Raw genomic sequence first — 24715 nt, 5'->3', positions numbered from 1 at the left:
AACTTTGAGATTCATTTAGGCAGTCGAGATATTCGCTGAACATCATTGAAAACTATCACAAACAAAAATCTATATATTAACCATCTTTAAAGATGTTTCATTAACTGAAATGTTTCTGCAAAGTTGATGATTTTGTCAATATTAGGTGGCTCTGACAGAAACCACCTTCTTTAAAGACAACTTTAGGTTAATTTTTCAATTCTTAGTTTGAAAACCTCAAAACAGTCAAACACAGCCTCGAAAACAATGTTTTTAAGCTTACTGAAACCGCTTGTGAATATTCATTTCACAATTATTTTATAATTATAACCAGAATGAGTGAAATCTGTTTTGCAGGATCACATAGACTCATGAATTACAATGAATCAATGAGCGGACGTTAAATGTGATGAAATTCAACACCATCATGTATTCTAATCAACTTGGCCTTCGTGACACCTACTGTTTTTCATTTAGGTTTTTTTTTTGTGTACCATTAATATGCCATTTTTTTTTTATCAAATTGTTCCATCAGAAGCACTTAAACACACAGAACAGTGTTACTGTTTTGAAAGCATGTGTAATCAAAGCTTTTTGGGTTTGGCTGTTTGACTTTTCCACTGGCCCTTTTAATTTGATAGGTGCGATAAATAATAGAACTTTCCTCCAATGGAACATTATTAACAATAATATCATTAAAAAAATGAGCACTTTTACAATAGCAGCACGAGTTGTATTAAGCTTCCTGACCCTTTTAATTAGAAACAACGATGCCATTAATTAGTATTTCCATTTATTCAAATGATATCCTGTGAGATCAGAGAGAACAGATGGTCCAATTACAGGATGTTACAATTAATGAAGCTGAATGAGCGGAGAGCAGTCGAATGTGTAATACATTCACATACCGAAAAGTCATATAGTCACAAAAAAGTGCACATACTCGCCTGAGACACAGGATTTGTCAAGTGTATTGCCTTTGAAATAAACAAGCCTTTACTGTAAGTTGACCGTAGTCTGATAAAGTAAAGGATTCTGGGTATTTTTTCCCTAAACTGTGCCGTACGTTAGGCTATGTTAATTCTCAATTGCACAGTACCGACAGCTTCAACCAGAAATAAGGTTATCAAGACTCGTAATATGTAGCCACTGTGAGCTATAAAACACTGGCTGCTTAGATGACAGCAAGCATTAGTCTCCTGGGACCGTTTTAATTTTCTAGCTGAAAGCAAGAACGGAAAAGAACACAGTATGTGATGCCTCAATCTAAATGCAATCTCCTGAAATCTGTTTAAAAGCACCAACATAATGCGTTGTGTAACGCAAAATGTTATCGTTTGGCAATCTTAACCCCTTCCTGTGATTAAACATACAATGCTGAGTTTTTTTTTCTCTCCACTGCACTTTTACTTCGTTAATAGAGACTGACACGACCCTGGCACATCTGTGGCTTCAAGTGATATTGGAGCCAATCAGCTGGTGTTTTTTTACAGCAGCTTTGCCGATGTTGCGACAGCAAGGCTGACTTTCAAAGTTCTGTGATGTCACAGACAAAGAGGAAACGGGTAAAAAAAAAAAAAAAAAAAAAAAAAAAAAAGACAGGCATTCATTTTGAGGTTTTCAATGTGCTCGGTTAGTCTGACTTGTCTAATTGCAGTTTTTTTTTTTCCCCCTATTATTTCTACAGGTAGATGCGGCACATGACAACAACTAGCATTGATGTGTAAATGAGGCTAAATTGAGGTGTGCTATGGTTAATTGTTGCCGTGGGCGTCTGGCTATCATCACGCACAGGACATTTTTGTTGCTTCCAGGAAAGGGTTCTTGATTTATACACTCACGTTTATCTCATATTTGGGTGTTCAGATTTTAGATTTAAATGTAGTGACAGGACAAATGAAGGGTAATAATATATATATATATAATAAAAAAAAACTAAAAAAAAAAGAGACAAAAAACACTGGGTCATAGCAGGACTGCAAAGACAAATAGGCTCTGTCAACTCTGATGCCAGCACATAATCACACTCGAGAGGATTGCCAACAGTCTGAGTCATGCATGAACGGGAAGACGGTAAATATAATGCATCAAGGAGTGAGAAAGGATGAGCAGTCTAACAGAAACAAACGAAAAGGACCAAAATATTCTTGGTTTAGAGGCAGACGGGTACACAGAGTGCACCCTGTCTGAGCTATATCTGGGCCTCATGCATGTGTGCACGGCTGGAGGCTGCTTCCTTGGTGTCCTGCCGCAGAGCATGAGCCCATTCAATGCTCTCCACAAGCTACTGAATGAAATATTGACAGAGTTGTCAGTAAAACAATGCTATAAAAAACAGAAACCCTTGAGCTCACACCCTGCTCTGCCTGATTCAGGTGTGTGTGTGTTTGTATATTGGTGTGCGCATCTGTGATGGGGGCCCAGCCAATGTCACCTGTGCCACAATGCTGCCGTCAGCAATTCCCCCTATTCAAATCTGGCCTTTTTTTGTTGTTGTTTCCCCATCTGCAGCACCTTGTTCTTTTGGAAAATGTTCTTCAGAAAATATCCACCCGAAGAAACAGCAGCAACAACATCGATTTACACAGCTCAACAGTTAGAAATAAGCAAATCCAGAGAGCTGCAACATTTTAGGGTTTACAGTATCGAGCAGGAAGGACAAACACACGCCACGAGTACCCCACGACACACACTGCACATGTGCACTACTTAGACAAGAATACATCAAGTGCATTTCAGGCTACATTATGACGCCTATAGTGATATATCAGGTGCAGGCAGCTCGATTCCCTCCCCCTCTCCCACGTTTATAACCCCTCCCTCTAACCCTGCAGTGGAATGTGAAGTGTTTAGCTGCTTGGAGCTCCAAGGCGTGCCCAAACCTTGTTAACACAGGCCTCCGCTCACTGGGGATCACGGCCAAGCAGATGCTGGCGTAACGCATTACTCTTCTGGCCAGATCTCATGCTCTGTTCGCTCTCTGCAAGATGGCGGGGAAGTATTCTAAGAAATGTTTGATCGTTTCCAACTCAGAAAATGTTCGATGATGCCAGGCCAAGCAAGAAAACACAGCAAAACGCAGGTTTAAGCTGGAGGTGGAGCTCAACTGCCCTAATCATCATTGATTCTGAGAAGTTTTATTGTATTTATTTAACCTTTGCAAAGCTCGGGAAGGCCTCCCGAGCATGCGTGCCCTTTTTCAGTAATATCCTGTTCCACAGTGATCCAGTTTTCCACATTCATTAGAGTTGCCCAGTCCAAACCTAAATCTTTCATTCTCGATTGTGAACTGGACAGCTGGAATGACAAATGGTTGAATCTCTTGGTTCAGGATTCACAAGCAAAGTTTTTAAGGGAAGAAGGAGCAAAGAGGGGACAGAAAAAAGATTTGAATAGTATAGAAGGCGAGTAAATTATGATGATCGCCAGTTTAAAACAGCATAAATTCAGATTACAGTAGACGAAGCCAGGATCACCGGTCTGTTGATATGATCATGACAGTATTTGCAAATTATTGATACCATTTGGAACTTGGCAAACAGAAGCACATGGAACAGATGGTTGAGGAGTAGTGAGACAGGTTATTTATTAAACATTAGAAAACTGATATGTTCCATGTTGAGATCTTCAATTTCTTGGCACTCCATGTAGGCTGAAAAAAATGCAACCCAACATTCTGGTGTGAATAATATAAGCTTCAGCGGGAGCATGGGGCAAAATCACACACCTCTTACTGGAAAACCGTCCCGATGCACATGCCCAGATTCTTCAGATAAATCCTAGTCATCAAACCCCAAAGGGGCAAGGCAGTGGAGCAGTGTAAAACCGATAGGACGCATCTTATCAAGAGGTAAAACGCGAGCAGACCCGGCAGGGATGAGAGCCAAGAGGAAAGGAGACATCTAGGGAGAAAGGAAGTGCTGAAAACGTAAAAATAGGAGTGATTTTGCCTTTTTTGTGCCCTCTGGGGAGAGTTCTGTGATTTACCACCTTGAAAACCCTCAAAAGAGCAATACATGCAGCACGCTAAAGATAATGCTCCCCAACAGACAGACACAGAAGAAAGATCGGCGCAGAGAGCAGGAAGGAGACATGAGGAGACTTCCCTAAAAAAAAAAATGGATCGGGAAATGGTGCTTATTTGTTTTCGAGATGGGAGTTTGAAGGTTGATCCCAAGCTCATATCTTCTCAGAAAATATGAAGATAACCAGTTGGTTAGCTTAGCATAAGGACTAAAAGCAAGGATCAACCATCAGCCTATAGCTCCCACCTATGAGCACCTCTAAAGATTGCTAATTAAAGCATATAATACAAAACAGAGTAAAAACAGATGTGCTCAAACCAGCGGTCACAAAAATGTGTGTAACTCGGGTGCTGATGCTGATTAAGCAAAAAAAAAACAAACTCGGCATACTTTCTCATGAAGCTAAAAGCTTCCTCCCGCTCTGTGCATGTCATGGTGCAGAGCGCAACAAGAGCGGTCTCTGAACTTTTTGATTGTCCCCCGCATTTACAATGCAGAACTTTTGGTAAAAAGGCTAGTAGATTTTGCAACCTGCACTGCAGCTTCCTGTACATTCATATCTTGCAGAGTCAAATCAATGACCACACCACTTAAACCACAGCAATACTGGCTGTCAACAAATAAAAACTGGTGACAAACTGTGAGTTGCTGTAGTTCAGCGAGGTACATGCAAAGTTGTGGCATTTCTTTTCTCTCAAAGAAAGCGGCAGGGATTTACACACAATTTACTAGTACATAAATCAAAGCATTATGCACAAACACACACATATATACACACACATACACATAGGTGTGAACTGAATGTTCTTGTGGCATCTCTGACAGCAGGAATGTGTTCTAAGTTTATCTTAAATAAGGACAATAAATCATTGAAACAGAACAAAATGCAGGATGCCGATATGCGGTCTGCAGAGTATGTACAGTATGTATGTATGAATGTGCGTATATAAGAGTGGCTGTATGTGTGGAGCAGCCAAAGCCACATAAATCAAGTCCAAAGTCAAGTATGCGAAAGAAAGAGAGCAGTTGCCATGCCTACAACCTGCATGTGCAAACAAAGGGGCTTACAGTTACAAAAACACATGCTATAAGGCTACACAGCCTTCCCATTTCCCGACTCCTTACTGCCAGGCCTGCAGCGCTCTACGGCAGCCCAGATGTCAAAAAGCTCATCGTGTAAGCTGCAATCCCGGCCGACACATTCTCTCTCCACTGCTAAATATTGAATCAGTCTTAGAAACAATCAACATCTTGGCTCCACTGAGCCCCTCTTCTGATTAACACGCACATTAACATAAAGGCAAAGGCTGGTGATCTATTGATGCAGGCACATTAGCCACTGCTACGCTGGATCACAGTTCGCAGTACAACAAGGAGCTACATGCATCTGTGCATCTGCCTCACACACACACACACACACACACACACACACACACACACACACACAGTATATCTGAATAATTTAGTTATTTCGCCACTTCCTCTTTCATCTTCAGTCACAAAGCTCCAAACTGTCCAACTGGGTCTCTGTCCACAACTGACTGACTGGCGAGAGCGGTATGCAGCCTACTGTCTCGTCTCGTCTCCTCTCCTCTCCTCTCGCAGTCCTCCTATGCCGTTCGCTCTTCCCTCTATTCCTTCGCCTATCTCCCGCTCCGCGGTGCCCTCTTGTCACTCGGCCAGTGAAGCACAAATACCACTTACTCAGCAAGCCATTATTTACATCAGGGACTACAAAGAATGTCACTGAAGCCAATGGAAAGGCATTAACTCCTTATGCTTTCTGCCCTCAGGCTTGAAAGGTGGGAGTTCATACTGAAGTGGGAACCATGCAGGACTAAGACACACACACACACACACACACACACACACGCGCGCGCACACGCACACACACACGCACACGCACACACACACACACACACACGCACACAAGGCCAAACTGCATATTCTGCACCATGAAATACGATTCTGTCAAATTTGCATATGTAGTTTGAGTTTTCGCAGCAAAAAGACATTTTGAACTTTTCAAGTCTTTCTATATTAAGTGAATTAAAAGTAGCCAACACAGTTTCCTAAAGGCCAACGTACCAACTTCAAATTTCGTATTTTTGTATGTACAATAGTCAAAACCCTACCCCGTCCACGCATATTTAATTCAATTCAATGATATACATTTTTAATTTTCTTTTTGTGGTCAAATTTTGACCAAAAGGTGACACACTATTCTTATCTCAACCCTAATGCTCAACCATGCTGAGCCAAAGTATCAACCACCTCGTTTTATCCCCACACATCATTTCTTATGTGTCTTGGTTTGGTGTGTGTACCTGCACCTTTATTTGTTTTCTCTCCAACTTGCTCCTATCACCATTATTTAGCTAATAATTAATAATACCACAGTTTTAGTGGCAGCCCTATGCCTTTCCATTTATGTCTATAACAATTACAAAAGCTGTGTTCTCAGAATGGGTTCCTGCATTTACAGGGACACAGAAAATCATGAATTATCCAATTATAATCCTGCTCGCTTACGCCGGGCTGGCTGTCACTTGCTTTGATGAAACCATGACAACCAACTCTTGGAAGGTTTACAACAATAATTCAATGCAGCAGTCTGTAGTAATAAAGCATAAGGCCTGAAAGATTTTTGTCGTAACTTCTTTGATGGCAGGTCACCTTCAATTGAGGTATAATTCAGAATTTCTCTATCACCTGAAATGTATTGTACAGGATTTTACATAAAGTAAAATCTTCAATTTGAATCTTTACTATAGCCTGTCAGGAAATTTTAAGAGTAGTGACCAACTGGTAAAGTCCCTGTGACGAGTGCTGCAGTCCCACACGGACATCTGCTGACAAAACTTGAGCAGTTTTAGTTATTTCACCCATGACATTTATGTATTTGTATATTTTTGTCTCAGTTAGAGTCCAGCTAAAGGTGATGTCACATACTTCCCTGCACCAATCAGGATCTAGCAATATTTGAATCAAAATCAAATGGCAGTTTGTGGGTGTGTTTTCTGACAATGCCAAGCCATTGTCAATCAAAGTACACCCACACAGTCCTGATAAAGCCCGTATCTGAGATTGTGAGGATTAAACTCTTTTTCTCAGGTACATACACACACACCACACGCACAGGTATACATAAAAGATTTCGTTCAGAAAAAGTGACTCAGCTTTAGTAATAAATTAACACAAAGAACAATGAGAGATTCATGTTGCTTGTTTTAGAGTGTCCATTAGTGAGGCAGGATAATGAATGCAATTGGGTAATTTAAAACAGGCTGAATAAATTACCTCCTGCAAAGTGTGACCAGATTTGTGGTTTGTCAGTCACACTGGTTTTAATTTGGAGAAGCAGCGAACGAGAGATTAGTGAAAATGTTTTACTTTTGCAGTAAACAATTTTTCCAGCACGACGGCTTCCTCAGGTTTTTTTTTTTACAAAAAAATGTAATAGCAAACTTCTCCTTTTTTATCAGCTTGGTTGCTAGGTAAGATGTGCTTCCTTCAATGAGCAAACTTGTTTTCCACTGATAGAAGTGCACAATATGACGCATTAGGGTTTGCAGAGGGCCATTCATTTTCAATCTCTTTCAAAAATGGTTGAACATTTCTGCCTCACACACTCAGAAATTTCTAGTTGAGCTCTCTCAAATTTTGAGCTACTCTCAGGTGGGCTATTCTGTTCTGTTGGCAGGTAATTGTTTGACTTTGTTGGACGACTATTAACTCCTCACAACTCGTCACATCAGTTCTGGTGGAGCAGACCAATGAGACATATAATTTGCTAAATTATAAGGTCTGAGGGAGTTGGGCCGCAAATGAGAATTCATTCAGAAAATGCACATCCCATTTCCAGAGCCCAAGGTACTTCAAATGACTACTTTTGTAAAAAAAAAAAATTAATTTAAATTAACATGAAACAGAATTGCGATGTTAGAGAGTGAAACCAGAGCATGACTGCTTTTTGTTCTTGGAAAAATAGACTGATTTGGTAATCAAAACTGTCGTGGTTTTTTAAATAACTTTTCACATTTTCTTACAACCACCTATGAATAAATTGCCAACAGCAGCAAACAACACAATGCCATTACAAGAGGTCGAAAAATGGCTTCCCCTTTCGGCTACACCTTGTAGACCTTATGTAAGGTCACGCTTCCCTGATGGGTTAATTAATTGCAGTTCTGTGGTAGACAGTTGTTCTCTAGCTAAAATACAGTACGTAATGTTCTTTTCCAAATCACCTTATTCTGGCACTTCTCTCTTCGAAGCCGAGATTGTCATATTTATCCTGTAGACTTTTTGAATAAATCTTTTTGAAGTGATCTGTTGTTAGAAATAAGCCAAATGCCGCACTTGTGTGGGAGCAGATCGCTGAAAGCCCCGCTGTGTGTCAGGGAGTAAATTGGTGAGTAATGCCACCCCCCTGCGACCAGACACATCAGTAGAGGACCTCTCAGGTGACTGTGCACTGCTGTCTGATCATCCCATCAATACATCTCAGTAGAGGCCATTTGTTGTTAACTGCTACTGTGCTGCCACATCAGAATCTTAGTTTTAGTTACTTTGTATTCATTTTGTGTGTGAAGGCTAAAAAAAAAAAAAGCCTCTGAAATAAGACAATAAATGGTTGTGTTAAAGTTTTCACATTTGGAACAGAGAAGACTGGTGCTTAATTGATTAGCATCATTAAAGTAATTTAAGCATGAAAAACACCAGACATTATTGTATTTTTTTAAGAGGTGAGGATGTGCTGCCTCTTTCTGTTGGTTGGACAACAGCAACATGAACAAAACATCTCAACTTGTAATCTGCATTTTTTTTAGCTATTTTTTTTTTTTAAAGACTGAAGCAGTCTTTTGCAAACCTTTGCTGCATGTGACCCCGATCTATGATGCACTCTCTGAAACTGTGCATCCAAAGATGCATGTCAAAAAGGTGAGTTCTTTCACTGAATAGGGATATTTTGAAAAATTGTATCTGGATATGTTTTAGAAACCTCAGGAGGTAAAACAATAGAGCACTTCAGAAGAAAGAAGGAAAGGTCGAAGAGAAGTTTGAAATGAATACACTTCTGAATATATCCATCCTTTCCTACCATTTCAGTCATCTTGTGACCCGTTAAATCTATTTCACATCTCTTGTGGTGGTTCAAACCTCGAGGCGGGGAACCACTAGCCTGGCTCTGCCAGAATATTACTCAGTCATTATAGTCTGGAAACCCTGTTGACATTAACGTTTGCTCAAACACTCTGAAGGGCAGACTAGTCAGTGGCGAGGGTTGGTGGTTAAGTGCAATGATGTTGAAGCCAACTGTTTAATGCTAAATATATTTGCAGCTGGGGTGCATAGATTGTGGTCAGTGCCGATTGGTTAAAGGCTCCGGCAATAGTTGAAAAATTAACCAGAGATCTACACCCAGTAGGCTGCAACTAGTAGAAATGATTCCCTATAGAGCATGGCCCGACCTATATATCCACACAGTAAATTTTGGGTCTGGTGATACAAGTGGACCACTGGAGTAATCGCTAACTTAAAGGAAGGGGAAAAAAATGACATATAATAACAATTACCTTATAAGTAAAGAAATAGAATATCTGTAAATAATGAAGATTATTTTTCCACTCTATTCAGCAAAAAGAAAATCCACATAGCCCAACCCCCTGCAGTCACCTTCACTATCAGTTTAATGGGTCCACAAAAGCCGGGAGAGATAAAAGCTGCACTACCAGCCAAGAAATATGCTCATGTACATTCCTCAACTTTGACGCCCTGAAGAGAGACGGACAGACAAGAGACTGTTGATTGGTCATTATGGTTTTTTTCCCTCACATGCACACATACTTGTACAGAGCTCAATGCTGAGCACCATCACATTACTGTGTTGAAGGCTGTTTCAGGTTTATTTTAACTATCAAGGACAGCTACCCTCCTTCCCTGTGGTGCTTTCTCTTGGTTTCAATTGTTGCCCCCACTCCCCCCCCCCACACTTCCCCCCTCCTCCCTCCCCACACACACATACACACACTCTGTTCCTCCCATTATGTCAGCTGGAGCCAGGTAACTCCCCAGGCTGGAGTAGATAACAGCAGCCATTATCAGATTCCAAGCATTTAAACAGCAGCTCGGTATTGATCGCTGTAGCGCCTGGTTACAGCTGCCCTGCCTGCATGGTGCCACAACAGTCTGGCGACAAGGTCCAACCCCGGCGACACTCCACATCTCATTGTCATGTATATATTTTAAGAAGTTATATATAGACTGCTGACTTATTCTCACTATATACAGGTCAAAACCATTATCATATTCCTTTCTCAAAGTGGGAAACATGAACTACAATGCTGAAAATCCAGCAGCCTGTTAGAAGAACATCTGAATTAATACGATTACATAAATGATCAGTTTATTGAAAACTCCCCAGTCAATTAGCACATGTAATGTACACAATCACAGCGCTGGCCAGGCCTGAGCGATAATCAAATATTATTGACTCTTATCAGAGCCATATTGTTATGATACAGTATGTAATTAAAGATGATCCAATATGCTGGATTGGTACCAACACTAATACTGACCTCAAGTGGATCCAGCCTCATTTTGTCTGTCATTACAGGCTGCAAACAGTTTTAGTGACACAGCCGTCTCTGGGCTCCAGTTATCTTCTATCAGATTGATTCAATAATAATGTAAATGGTGATCACATTTCAGGAAAAGAGAGTACTGGTATTGGATCAGTAATAATGAGCCACCCTGCATCCCTAGATATGATCTTATCATGTCATGCTACATTTATTTGCGCATCAATATCTGTGTAATTTTTCAAAGATTTGCCATATCATGGTAGTTTGTGTTGTACCAGTGATTTCCACTGAAGAAAAGGCCTGTGTTTTTTGCTTTTTTGAGCCATCAAAAGTTAATGGTTTTGACCAGCATTGCTCCTGTGTGCAGTGTTGACTCCTTTAACTGAAACCCTTCTTTCTCATTGAGCACTCTCAGCGCTCCCCTCCGTCCCAGCACATTGTTCTGAACTGAAAGACAAGACGACATGCTCTATGGAGCCTCTCCCCCTTGAGAGGGAGACCGGAACAAAAAAAGAAGGGAGAAACAGGCCACGCGAGAAAGAACATTTCCTTGTCCTCTGCTACATGGCTGGAGATTAATAGTGTACAGGAGGAGACAGGATCACGTTTCAGAGCTGGACCATGAAGCACGTAGGCCAACAAGGAAGCAGAAAGGGCTGAGTCAGTGAAGTTCAGAGTGTTTCTGTATGTACCAGATTGTGTGTGTTTGTCTCTGTATGAATGTTGGCATAAAAGCAGACCAGATGAGGACACGTAGCACTACGGCCCTACTCCATTGACGTAGACACATCACCATAAACAGTAGCCAAACTGCCGCTCGATTAAACTCTCTCAGACAGTTTTCAAGACATTTAAACTCCAGCCAGAAATCACCCGCCGAGGGCTGTCAATGCAACTGCTAAACGCATAAATCAATGCAAAGTCAAACATTCGCGAGTGCCTGACACGTGAGCGAGCACCGCGGCTTTCTTTCCGTAGAGAAGAAAACGGCTCGAAAGAAAAATTTGCATCAGAATTTACCCTCTGATGGAATTTTGCCTTCATAGAAAAGCACCAACAAAAGCCAAGAATTTTACGTAGTTGCGTCCAAGTCATCGGTCTAATTTATTGGACGTTAAGCTGCATGAATATTTGAGTCATATTTGTGCGTGTGTGTGTGTGTGTGTGTGTGTGTGTGTGTGTGTGTGTGTGTGTGTCTTTGCATTTGTCAGTGTGCGTCCCGGAGATGCCACGTACCTTGACAGCAGTTGTGAGTCCATCCTCAGTGGTGCTCTGCCCATTCTGTCAAGAGAGCAGAAGAGAAACAGTCAGTGTGTTTGTATGACAGTGAATGTGCTGTATCACATGTGTGTGTAAAGGAGGGACAATAAGAGGCAGAGAGAGGTACAAAAGAATATTTGCAAGACCGTGTGGGCGGCAACAGTCCGCTGTATCCAGCGCTCCGCTCCACAGGCAAACCTCATAATCTAAGGCTGACACGCAAACACACATCCTCTGGCCGTTCCCCTGTTGGTAAGTCTTGTTGTAAAGGGTAATGATTGCTGTTTGTTATAAAAAAAAAAAAAAAAAAAAAAAAAAAGACTATTGTGAAAATCAACATGTGGCAGACATGGGCAGCTAAATTTGAACATGCGGAGGGATTGCAGTCAGATTAGATGTGCATCTTGTTCTTTTGCACACAAAGGTAGAACGACAAGGGCAATGACAAATAGGGGACAGAAAAAAAATTCTCAAAAAAAAATTCAATGCAATGTCATGTTTAAAAAGCAGAAGTCATCATGATGTCAAGTCAACTTAGGATCTCTTGTCATTACCCCAACAGTCTACAGAGGCCAGACAGACACTGCTGGAAAAATGCAACATGAATAAAATGGATTGTCAGTCTGCATTTAGATATTTAGTAAGCACTGTATAGCGTGAGGATCACGATTGTTTTCTCTACTATTTCCTCTGGATCCCGGGTCATTTGCTCAGAGACTTAGATGCTGTGTGAAAAATATTTTCTCACTAAGTCTGAGGCCCAGAAAAGCAGTCCATTATCTGTCACAATAATTGGTTGAATGTGTCAAATTCTGAGTCATTATCACACCAATTTATCTGTTACAAACAGACCGGTATTATTTGTTGATTTAATCATGTGATGCAGGGCATTTCCTGGATCCTTTTTTTTTTTTGTTTGTTTGTTTTTTTTTGTTTTTTTTTGTTTAAGCAATCCACTAAAAAAAGTGTTTTCCATATTGTTGCTTCACTTTAATGTTCAACAGCAAAGACACTTGAGGGTCATCTTCAAGTGTTTGGGTGCTAATCTTAAAACTGAATTAAGGGATACATGTCACTTTATTTTAGCAAAGTAGCCGACATTTTGTGCACAGTAAGTTCTGAAATGAACAGTATTGATATTGTTTATAGATTCTGTTATTTTCAATGAGAGTTGAAAAACCATATTAGACAAGTTATTATCGCTTACTGCTGAGTAGTTTTCAATGTATTCAAACATGAGAGAGGACTTTTTTTCTTTTTTTTTTGAAGATTGCATAAAACCAACAGGGTCAGATGTGGTCATCTTACATGCCTGTGAATGTGAGTGACAATGAATCATGCACCCTGACATAACCTGTGTTCATCACAGGCTGCTTTATATAAATGGAACTGTTAATAAAGCACAGAATTTGTGTTGCAAAAAAAAAAAAGATACCCATGTTGTCCCAGAAATGTATTGCACTTCCAAAGACTTGAGACAGCAGGTTTTAAAAACTACTTATCAACTAATTACCACCTTGCAGTTGTATTCCTCTGCCAACCAGTCAAGCTGCCGTTTAGAACCACGTCTGTCCTGACTTATATTACACATGTTGTGAAGACTTTGAAGGAATCCTTATGGTATTTACATGTTTGGCAATTAAAGCTGATTGACAGTATAGACGATGCTTCAAATATGGATCTTGCTGCAAGGAAGTTACAATTTCCCTGCTGACATCTTTAACCCAACAGCAGAGAAAATATATACAGTCAGCACAGTTTCAAGGTGAAGACCCAAGATTACTGTCACCTATCCAGTATCCGACATAAGTGTGAAATATGCTCACAGTCTGTTGTGTTCCCGAGTTATGGTTTTCAGTAATGGCCAGAAAAGTGTTTTAGCAAAACATTATGATGCAACAGTAAAGTTGACCTTTTGGACATAAAATGTCATCACTTCATCATGCCATCCTGTTAGACATTCGTGTGAAATGTTCTCATGATAACATGCATTTTTGAGTTATGACCACAAACCTGTTTTATAAGGTCACATCGACCTTTGATCACAAATTCTGATCATTCATCCTTAAATCTCAATAAAAATTCCTGCCACAGTTGAAGAAATTCCCTCAAGTCATTCCTGACGTGACACATTCAATATAGTGAATAGTTCCTAGTATGGGTCAAGTTGCATAAACACTAGATCCTGGACTTCCCATAATGCAATTGCAAAGACCTTAATCAGATCATCCATTAACGTTAAATATCGACCAGTTTTCCCAGTGACCTTAACATTTAAAATGCCTGAAGAGGCCTTCCCATGATGACTAATGTTGTACCGCCGACACATGTCAAATTAAATGCATGATCACAACTGAACCCTTCCAGTGATCCAAGAAACACTCCTGATCTCAGAGCCACGAGTGGCCCAGTGTGACGACAACCTAAACCACCTCCCGCCCCCGCCTTTCCGCTTTTTGCTTTGTTTTTCAATCACAAAGAGGCGACCCCGACGTTGTTCACTTCCTCCGTGCCCTCTTCCTCTTCCTTTAGACTGCACACAAATCACACAGGCGGTCTCAAAGACACAAAGACGAGCAGCGATCCTAACAATCAAACACCAAACAGAGAGGGCACAGATGTGCGAGTATGTGGAGATGTAGAAGGAGACACAGGCGGTGGCAACAGAGCAGCTTTGCTACACTCAGGTAAAAAAAGAACTTCTGACCAGAAAGAGCCCAGACTGTGGATCTAGTTTACTGTCGCTGTAATACATCACAATTCACTCTGTATTGTGCAGCAACACTGGATCTATTTCCATTTTTTCTGCTTTGAGTTTCACTCTAGCAACAAGCAACAGCTATAAATTTGGTGCTCCAACTCAGGACATTTTTACAGACCAACAGTTCATCTCGTTGAAATTTAATCATGATCTCAAGGAAGGCAATTTAATTTAGTCAAACTGCGCCGGTCATAAAAGTTGGAGGAGCAGTAATGTGTGGTGACACGGGAGACATCAGGGAAACGGAAGCAATTTAGTGTTGAGGAATGATTTTAAGCCAGGCACAGATGCGTTTAAGGGGTGATAATTCAAAGAAAGCCAAGAGGAAGTGCAGTGCATGTTGTTATGATGAACTTTACGGACACATTTAATGAAATTGTCCCGACCTCATTCTGACACATCTGGTCTTCCCTAGTTTAGGTGTGGGTGGCTACCTTTGCTTAACCCAGTAGCGCGAATCCTAAACATTGAAGCGCAACTATCTTGTTTGTGTGTGTTCGTCTGTGTGGTCAGCATCGTCCTTCTGATATTGCTGCTCAACACATTTCAACCTCATTAGCTCTGCTTGGCTGATCCAAGTAGCCCAGTTAATGGTGTTTTCCCTCCCCTGTGTTTCCTCAATGAGCGCCCAGGCACGCACACACAGCCACACAAACACAGCCACACAAAAAAACAGCCACAGAAATATGCTTATTGAATCCATTAATGAGCAACTGAGATTTCCAAATCCAGAGAACATATATGAATGAACTATGCTGCTGCAAACATGGAGACAAAAATGTCCCTGAATCCAATGAGAGACATCTAAAAGCTACAAGCATGCTGGGAACAGGTTTACAGACCATCTTATTAAAGCAAGCCCAACAGCAGAACTTTAGCAGGACTCCTCTATGTTCTCAGAGCACTGATGATCCATGTCTGTTTGATAGATAAATCCACATTTTAACAGGGTGATTAGTGCAGCGCTGCCTTGTAACTAGGCAACTAAGAAATACAATAGCCATTCTTTTTTGTGGGTGCCTGTAATACTATCTGACAAAATTTCTCGTAACCTCATCAGCCAGTGAGCATTGACAGCTTCTGGTCAATGCCAGAAAAAGGACAATAGCCATTTGTCATTTTGAGTGCGTGCACAATGGCTCCTTCAAACACCATTAAAACCATAGAGAGAAGAAAGAGGGTTGAACACCACTAAATATGCACGACAGGTATGCCTACAGGTGTGACTGTGGCAGGACGACATGCTGTTGTGTTTTTACTGACAGATTAACTTTTAACTCCACAAGTCAAAAAGGAATGAGAGCAATCAGGGCACCTATCGAGCAAAGGGGTTGTGTTATCACATGCCCTCAATCTCCCCCCAGCTCTGCTCAGGTGTCTCACATGTCACACCCAGATTAGCTGCCGCTAAGCCTACGAGCGTGAACACGCAAACACGCGCATGCGCACACACAGGGAGAGCAAGGCGTGAACATGAACTGAACTCGCACAAGTATTTGACTGAACATTGCTGACCACGCCTGGTGTTCAAACATGGCACACATGCCGTGTATTAACCCTACTTTCTCCTCTCTTCCTGTGCAATCCTGATAAACTTTCACTGTTTATTTAGAGCCATCTTATCCCATCTATCAGTTCGATAGAACAGAATTCAAATGTTATTTCGAAAGACGAAGAGGGTAATTGAAGTTTTTCAAGTGACAGAAGGCAGAAAAACACTAGCAAATTAAAATGCAGCAAGTGCCGGTATTATTATAACCAGCGTTATTTTTCTTGAACTTTTATAACACAATTCGTCTTTGACTAGATTTGGTAAACATAAGAAGGAGTCCACCTGTAGTAGCTGCAGCATTGATGTGTAATCTTTTGGGATTTCAAGACAATGGAGGGATTGTTTATTCAGAGGTATTAATTAATTTTGAATACAGATAGCGTATCTGCACTGGAAATCTGCAAAAACTACTGACACAAGCATGATTCGGAGCTTTTGGTGGACCTCCCTTAATGACAGCAGCCGATGCATTTGGTTGTGACTCAACTGGGACAGGATGAGCCTATTAGCTCAAGTGTCTTTATCAGAAATGATTCTCTGAGGATAAACTCATTCACAAAAGATAAACAAATAGTTCTGAATAGCTCACTTTGCACAGTTCTCTTTTGCTTGTTTTGCCGCAGCATCGAGCACAGAAGGCCGTTTCACTGGTTTCTATTCACGACACCTTCTCTGCTTCCAAACGCAGGTACTCGCATAATGAGTGATGAGAAAACAGACTTCACGTGAGCTAGCACGTCATTCTCTGCCGTGTGCGTTTGCTGCTTTTTAGGATTTAGTTTTTTTTTTCATCTTCCATCTCTGTCTCCACGTCTGTCCACATGACGACTCCCACGGCTGCGCCTCCCATTTCGCTCTCCCCAACATGTTCAGTGGCATGGCCTCCAGTCTCACTCACTCTTTCTGCTCAGTCAATCTGAGCCCTGAGCTGCCCATCACTGCCATCAGGAACCAAAGTGTGCAGCTGTCTGGTAGGTTGGTGACAGAGATAAATGTCAAAGCTCCTATTTGACTGGCATTGAGTTGTGTCACCGAGTCCATTACAGATCCTGGATTTCTGGGACCAATGCCAACACACGAGAACAAAAAAGAAAAGATACGTTTGCTGATATTCAACACACAAATACTATATTTTTTTTTTTATCAAGAACAGCACAAATTTGGCGACTATTACGCACACCAAAGACAGGGTTGTTTCGCAGTATTAAACTTAGCACTCTTCACAGGCTCTGCACCACCATCTGTTCGGCTGTGATATGCTACTCAGCCAACTCACATGCAGCAGATACTGTAAATAGTGGAGTCTGCTGAACAAACCATGTCAGGATGACACTGTTTTTAAATCAGCCTTCTTGCATTCTGTGCAGTTTTTTTTCATTCATCATATGTACTAATATTTGTCTAATAACCTGTTAAAACCATATCTGCAAGCTGATGATCAAGCGTTTTTACATCCTTGAATGTAGTAGTACTCTTCATATTAATTACAAGGCCTACTATGTAAAGACTCATTAACTCGTATTTCATGAATTAGAGCGCCAGTTTAATGAGGAACGTTATGCTCTGAAAACATCACTAACCATTTTTCACTCAATAAATTTACATATCCTGCTTTTCCTTCGTCTCCAAGTTACATTTCCACTCCCATCAAATCACAATGATTATCCAGGCCGAGAGATAGAAAAATTAGCCTCATTTATGAATCACACTGATCTCTTGCACAGCTGATTGAGTCCACGGTTTAATACTGAGCGTTATTCATTAGCGAGATCAGACACAGAAACATGGGTATCACATGGTCGCTTCACCTGCTTACACAGCCACACAACCACAAAATATTCAAGCGGAGGGAGGCGGGAGGAGGAGGGGTGGTCGCCTGGTTTGTCTGTTGTTGCTTCCAGTCCAATTATGTGCTCATCATAATGTGGTGGTGGCATATTCATAAAGAAGCAACCAGTCTGTTCAAGGAGAAACTCAAGTGTTCATGAATAATGATGCCACACCACAATAAAAAGGGGTCAGATCAACACTACAGGACCAGACCTCTCTCTCACTTTTACCCTAAATTCTACAGGTTCTTTAGTACATTACAAGAAAATTGTAAAGCATGTTATGAAAGTTCATGCTCAACAATGTCATCCTGACATTTCTGACATGGCAGGGTTGTTGAAATACCAGAGGAAAACCATAAAGAAGCACATAAACCATAAACATGTGCAGCATGTTTAAACTGCAAAGATAAATGTATTCCGCAGCATACATTCAAAAACTCAAACATGATTTAATTTTAAACATATCACTCGTTAACCGATCAGCTTGCGAGTTGTAAAGTTTAATGGTCTCTATAACAGAACAGACCTTGCCCTGTATTTTTTTTTTTTTACTGTGATTCCACAGAGAAAGCCCTAGAAACCACTTTATAGGGGAGAACATTGACAGACAGTGATATTAAGTCTTTGGTTTTGGCCTTTGATGTGGACTTGCTGGTGAGCCTCAGTGAAAGACAAGAGACGGTTTCTAAACTGAAGCCTTTAGGCTACATTTTGGGCTGATTCAAATCTTTTACATGAAGGGAAAATAATGAAACTTTCTCCAAGAGTACTTGGACCTGAAAAGATTGTTTCAATGAACTGAGAAGCAAACTCAGATGTCTTCTGGGAAAAAGGCAGCCTATTCATCACATTTTGAATTACCCAGATTATTTCATTATTCATTATATGTCAAGTCAGTTTACCCCCAGCTTTGTGTGCTGCCAGCAAGCCATCATTTGATGGCTTGGCTGTACTCTTAAATCACTTTTACTGGAAAGTGTTACCTTCTGAGTACATTGAATTTGGCCATGCTGTGTAATAAAACAATTATTTTTGCAACTTTGATTTCACCTGATCAAAGTCAAATGAATTGAACAACAATCGAAAGCAAAAAACCCATGCAAATATCGACACATTCACCTCTTAATTACCTCTGTTTCAAGCTGCACTAGTTCCATTGTGGGCCATGGCTCTGCGATCTGTGCAAGAGGCATTTTCGCAGGATTTTCAGTTTCCCCCTCAGGTGTTCAGGAATGTATTTGGTCTCCCCCAGATTTGTCGGTGCCCGCTCCTGTCAAATGCAGTTCTGAGAAGCTCCTTAAATCACGTCCCAAGTCCAGCTAGAGCAGATCTATCAGCACTTTGCTCTCTGCACAGAGAAGAAGACGCACATGCAAACGCCACAGCCAAAGAGCTCTCCAAACAATTGTAATCCCTTTGGTGCCTTCGGCGTCGTTTAGCCACTCGTGTGTAATTGTCGAAAGTGATAATCCTGCTGAGAGCACCACAAAACACCAAACAATCGTGTCTCTCCTTCAGGTACGCGCGGTGGCTGCTCGGGATTTGGGGATTTGACAAGCGGGAGAGAGGAGCGCAGTGACCAACAGTATGATCCAGGCTCTTTTAGCAGGGCTGTGCAGGAGTCTAATGCCACCTAAATGAATTAGTCGGAGTCCGTGCTGCTTTTACGGTCGACGTCGTGTCAGATCTTCACGTCTTCCTCCCTGTGTGCTTGTGATTTCTCCCGGTCAGAAAAGGGAAGACTTCCCTCTGTCCGCCAGCTTCCTGACTGTGTGATAACGCGCAGACACCTCGGTGTGGCTCTGTAGTACGAGCAGGCACAAATCGAGCTGCTATTGGCGGACTCCAGCAGGATTTATTCCAGCCCCCTTTCCGACTTTGTTCCGCCCAGGTCCGACCGCGCCATCATCTGGTGGAGAGATGAACTGCAACTACGTAATGCACAGGAGCCTGCTCTTAATGAACGGCCCTTGTTTTCTTTGATGCTTGTGGTGCAGCAGGTGCATCATAGAAGTGAAGATCCTCCGCGTTTCAAAGCAAAACCTGTCAATCAGCAGTAGCCAAAAGCACTGGAGAACCATTGGGTTACATAGTGGGAACAGAGTAGATGGCCAAGCAAGGCAGAGAAGAGTACACTTGACTTTTACTGCCTGGACAGCCACTGATCTCACACTCTGTTTTAAAGTTTACAAAGATATATTTAGTGCTCTTGTTTTTAGACCCACATCAGCACTTCATCTAGGTCTAAAAAAGGACACACACTGTTGCAAAAATTACATAACCTTTTTGATTACACAATAAATGTGATGTAAAGAACACAAGAGAAACAAATAGACCAGGAGAGATAAGAATGTGGGTCGTGACCAGTGTTGTTGGATTCTGCCCGGACATTCACTGATGCAGCACCCTTTTCATTGACAACAGCTCTTATAAAGGTCTTTGTAATCTCCAGTGATATAATACACCCCTCCGCCCTCAACACTTCTCTGCTTCATTCACTGCTGAGTGCATTTTTTGCTCTAGGCCAGCTTTGGTTACTATTGGCAACTGGAGGGCAAAAAAACCCACCCTGCTTTGTGGATGGGATACATTTTTTATTCAGATGAAGATGAAGAATACATTTCATTGAAATAAAACTGGAAAATGAAGTGGGATGGAAAATGGGCTTGTGATCTGGCACCTGTATTTTTTTTGATGACTTTGCTGTTGAATAAAATGCAAAACATCTGCATTGATAAAGCCTGTTTGTGATGCCATCCTGCAAGTGCCAGTCTGAGCTTTATGACAGGTCGAACCACCACCTTTTCTTGTGTAATTGCACTTCATGTCCTTTGTGTAGTTTGGACTTTGAATCAAAGCATGCAACACCTTGTCTGTCCCCTCAAGAACAACTGCCACATTCATTCATGTCTGAAGGTTCGTGTTTTTTTTATTCATTCATTTATGAATTGAAAATAAATGTGAATACACACACAGACACATTTCCACACACAATGGACTGAGAGTGAAGCCAATAGAAAAAAGGGCACATGTTGATTTCCTTTTCCCTTCAAAGATAACAGTATCGATGTACGGCCAATTCATTTTCTAACAGATCCATACCATCAAAGGGTGTTCAGAAGGTGAGATTACCCTTCCTGTATGAAGGGTTATCCATCATGCTCACATTTCATGTAATATCCAAAGTCACAGCCATCCCAAAGATTGCATTAACCCATCGATTTGTCTCCATGATGGACAAGCAGCTGCTACGGGAAAACTCGTGGCACCTCATAATGCCAGTTTGGTGTTTGTTATTTAGTGCAGGCAAACGCCAGCTCATTCTTCTTCTCTTCTCTTTGCGTCATCTCTCATCCTCGTCGATTATGTGCAGGGCAATTGCCGTTCTCTCCTCTCTCCTGCTCATCCTCTTCAAGGATACCAGTAGACGGATGTTTCTCAGTTTACGACTCCTCCTGTATGAAGTGATGGATTCCAGACTTTCACCTTGAGCCTGTAGTGATAGTGAGGGCCGTAATAAAAGGCAATTTGTCGAAGAAATAAAGAGAAGATCATTCAGGGGGTGACAAGTCATGTCAACAGACCTGAGAATGGAGGGAGTGGCAGCTATTTTTTAACAGTGTTGCTTACTAGAAATCAATACACTGTAAAATGTAGGTTAACAGTAGTCAGAAGGAAACAGACATTGAAACAAAAAGCAGCATGATAGTGATGGACATGTTGATATTGTAGCTGTTATACGATACATTTCTATTCCGACTGCCAGGAATATTTTCTTCTAATCATGATGCTCCAGTGACATCACAGGTGACAGCGATGACTCAGAGGTGTCTCCCGTCCAGTGACTCCAGGGATACCCTACCCCCACCTTCAGGTCCAAATGAGGCATCATGGGAAATATGACTCAGTCCAGTTTAACGTGCAACAGAGCAAGATTCCACCCTGACTGGTTGGTGTATGACTGAAATGTGTTTCTTGAGCTGTCAAACGACGACAAAACAGACAGCAGGTTTGGTCCCCAAACACACGGCCTGCAAATAAGGCAAACTGATGCAAAAGATGACACTCCTTATGAGCTGAAACCACAGAGGTAGACAATAGGGAGAGTGGTGTTGAGTATGAAGATGAGAAACAATGAATCATAATATGTACAACTGTAAACAGCGTCATTAACATGCAAATACATGCATAGTCTGATTGTGAAGTGGCAGCTACTCAGAATCAATCAGTGACTTTATTTCTCTTGCTTTTCTCTGATTTCTCTTTTTATATTAGTTCATTTCTTTTATTTTTTTCATGTGTGTTTACACTGCTAAAAATGTTATGTTATGTTAAATTGTACTGCTATGTTTCCTTATTTCTATTCAGTGAATTAAAGGCTTTGTCTGTAGTGTTTACTTTATATATATTATTTCACAACTTCATTCTGCTTTTTAAATGTGATATATAATAAAAACAGTAGGATTTCTTTACTTAGTAGGTCAAAGTATAAATTAATGTATGTAAGGTCTCCATGAATGTCTGCCAACTGTGGGATCTCTTTCTTTTTATTTCAGGAGGCAAAGCAGTACATCTGTATTTTGGAACTACCTTATGTTTACGTGAAAAATAAATTGAAAACAAGTGTTTGATAATTACTCTGTTTTACTTTCCTACCCAACGCTGTACCAATGAGTGAGCCCCTAATGCATCTAGATTAAAATAGAGTTTAGGCACAACGCGAACTGTTTAGTTAATCCAAGGGATTAATTTGTTGATGCAACAGAGGCACCAGCAATTGACTACATTTAAAGACAAGCACATCCCGGCTTTAAAGCCACAAGCAGACACAGCAGATATAAATACAAATGCTAATGGACACGGGATTCACGCTGACAACATGTACAACACTATATACACTATATTTCATCTTAACATAGATAATTGCAGTAGTGAATGTAATACTCGGGGTGTGTCAGGTTTCAGTAGAAGCCCTTTCAGACATTTAATAATATTTCCTTTTTAACCGAGCTGAGTGAGCACATGTCTGCAGCGCAAGGAAACCTGCATATAACAAACTAATTAGCTGCTCATCAGAAGAGCAAGGGTAATTATCCAATCTCTGCTGAATGACTATTGCAGGAGATGGCAACGTAATGACTCAAAATTCACTCTGGCTCTGAGCCACACAGAGATGATTAACAAATAGCGTCATTGTATTTCAAACATCAGTGGAATTATCATTTGTCACAGAAATGGCTGCAGCTGACGGGACAGAGTGGCTGCAGATGAACTGAGATGGTAATATTGATTGATGACAGGAATAAAGAAAGTGAGGTGGAGAGAAAGAGCTGTAGTTTTACACTGTAAAACAACATTTTCCACGACTGTTGGTAGTTATGTGCAGAATTATTCCTCTTTGTCACAAACACTACAGTGGTTATGGGTGTAAAAATGGGTGCGCTGTCGAGCAAAAGAAGCATGTTGAGGCTTGAGTTTGTATCTCAGGTATTTGGGCTGGGTAAAAAAGGCAGGCCAAGCACAGTGTCTTTATCGAAAAGCACCTCTGAGACCAAGGTTAACACAAACAAACGGCAGTAACAAATCATGATGTCTCGGATTTATCAAGCCATGCACAAGTGTTGGAACATTTCAAGCCAAGAAGCTACATGCTGTTATTTAGATGATGGAAAACAAGAAAACCAAAGAACAGCATAAAGATGTGTCAGTAATATAACAGATAAAGTTGCTATCACTGGATTAAAATCACGATGGTATACCGTACAAGAGCGCGGGGCAGTGGCGGGGACTTAAAGCAGGAATGAGCACAAATTTTGCAATCCACTGATTTTCCATAATCTAAGATCCGGCATGATTTGTCAGGCTAGCAGAGTGATGTCTTGCACACAAGTTCAGTTATTTTCCTCTCACCCTCTGAGCAGATTCTGATTCGACAGAAGATCAATAATGATTCAGTCAGCATAATAATGACATTTCCACTACTCCAGTTGATAGCTGAATCCAATGCCTTCACAACATGGAGGCTACAGTTTTTCCTCTTTATTTCTTTTTGAAAATTTTTAAAAACTTATTTTACATTAAAACCACCATTGTCCCATATAACTATTTATCTACCAAAAAAACTGGCATGAAACCAACATGCCACACACATGTGGACACAGTGCCATTTTACCCGCTGACATATCAATTTTTTCTTTTGGCTCAAAGAAAATAACAGCAGGGGGTGCCAGATATCAGAGGGCAAGCCTTTGATGGCTGCATCCTTTTCATCTAGTGCTGCCCTTTATTGCAGGGGAACATTCAACAGCAGCACTTGTTGGAAACTGTTCTGAAAGTTACACTATGGACATTAACAATGCGTTTCTGGAGCAGCTCACAGCATTCATTAGATTCATTCACAAAATCCCTGAGAGGTGCTGGACTTAACGCAGAAACATGAATGGAGGACACTTATTCAAAGATGTTCCAATGAACAAACATGGCTCAGAGGCTCCTTTAAAAACTCATGCACAATATTGACTTTTATGGAGGTAATAATTCAATACAATAATAGGAACTTTGAACCCCAAGCCAATGACTGATTGATAAGTGTTTCTGGAGAATAAATACAGAGTTAAAAGTCTCTGCAGCTTTTAATTCCTTCCTTTAAGTCCCCAGTTTTATGTAATAAAATAATCCATGTGTTTTCATGCCAGTCAGCATCTCTGCTTCTGGAGATA

The 24715-nt window shown here is 41.0% G+C and overlaps 1 protein-coding gene across 1 annotated transcript in view; it reads right to left on the bottom strand.

Annotated features, from left to right (window-relative positions):
• Positions 1-19773, bottom strand: part of rps6ka1 (ribosomal protein S6 kinase a, polypeptide 1) — a 44501-nt gene extending 24728 nt beyond the window's left edge. The window contains exons 1-2 of the mRNA XM_069152406.1: positions 19127-19773; positions 11828-11872 (exon numbers count right to left, since the gene is read on the bottom strand). Of these exons, the coding sequence (XP_069008507.1) occupies positions 11828-11872; positions 19127-19189 (108 nt within the window). The 5' untranslated portion in view covers positions 19190-19773. The remainder of the gene's footprint in view (positions 1-11827; positions 11873-19126) is intronic.
• Between the last annotated feature and the right edge of the window lie 4942 nt (positions 19774-24715).

This window comes from Embiotoca jacksoni, unplaced genomic scaffold (genome assembly GCF_022577435.1).
Source record: "Embiotoca jacksoni isolate LCO1_2020_lvr unplaced genomic scaffold, fEmbJac1.0.p SCAF_18, whole genome shotgun sequence".
Taxonomy (NCBI): domain Eukaryota; kingdom Metazoa; phylum Chordata; class Actinopteri; family Embiotocidae; genus Embiotoca; species Embiotoca jacksoni.
The sequence above is the reverse complement of the archived record's forward strand: the minus strand, read 5'-3'. Positions and strand labels throughout refer to the sequence as shown.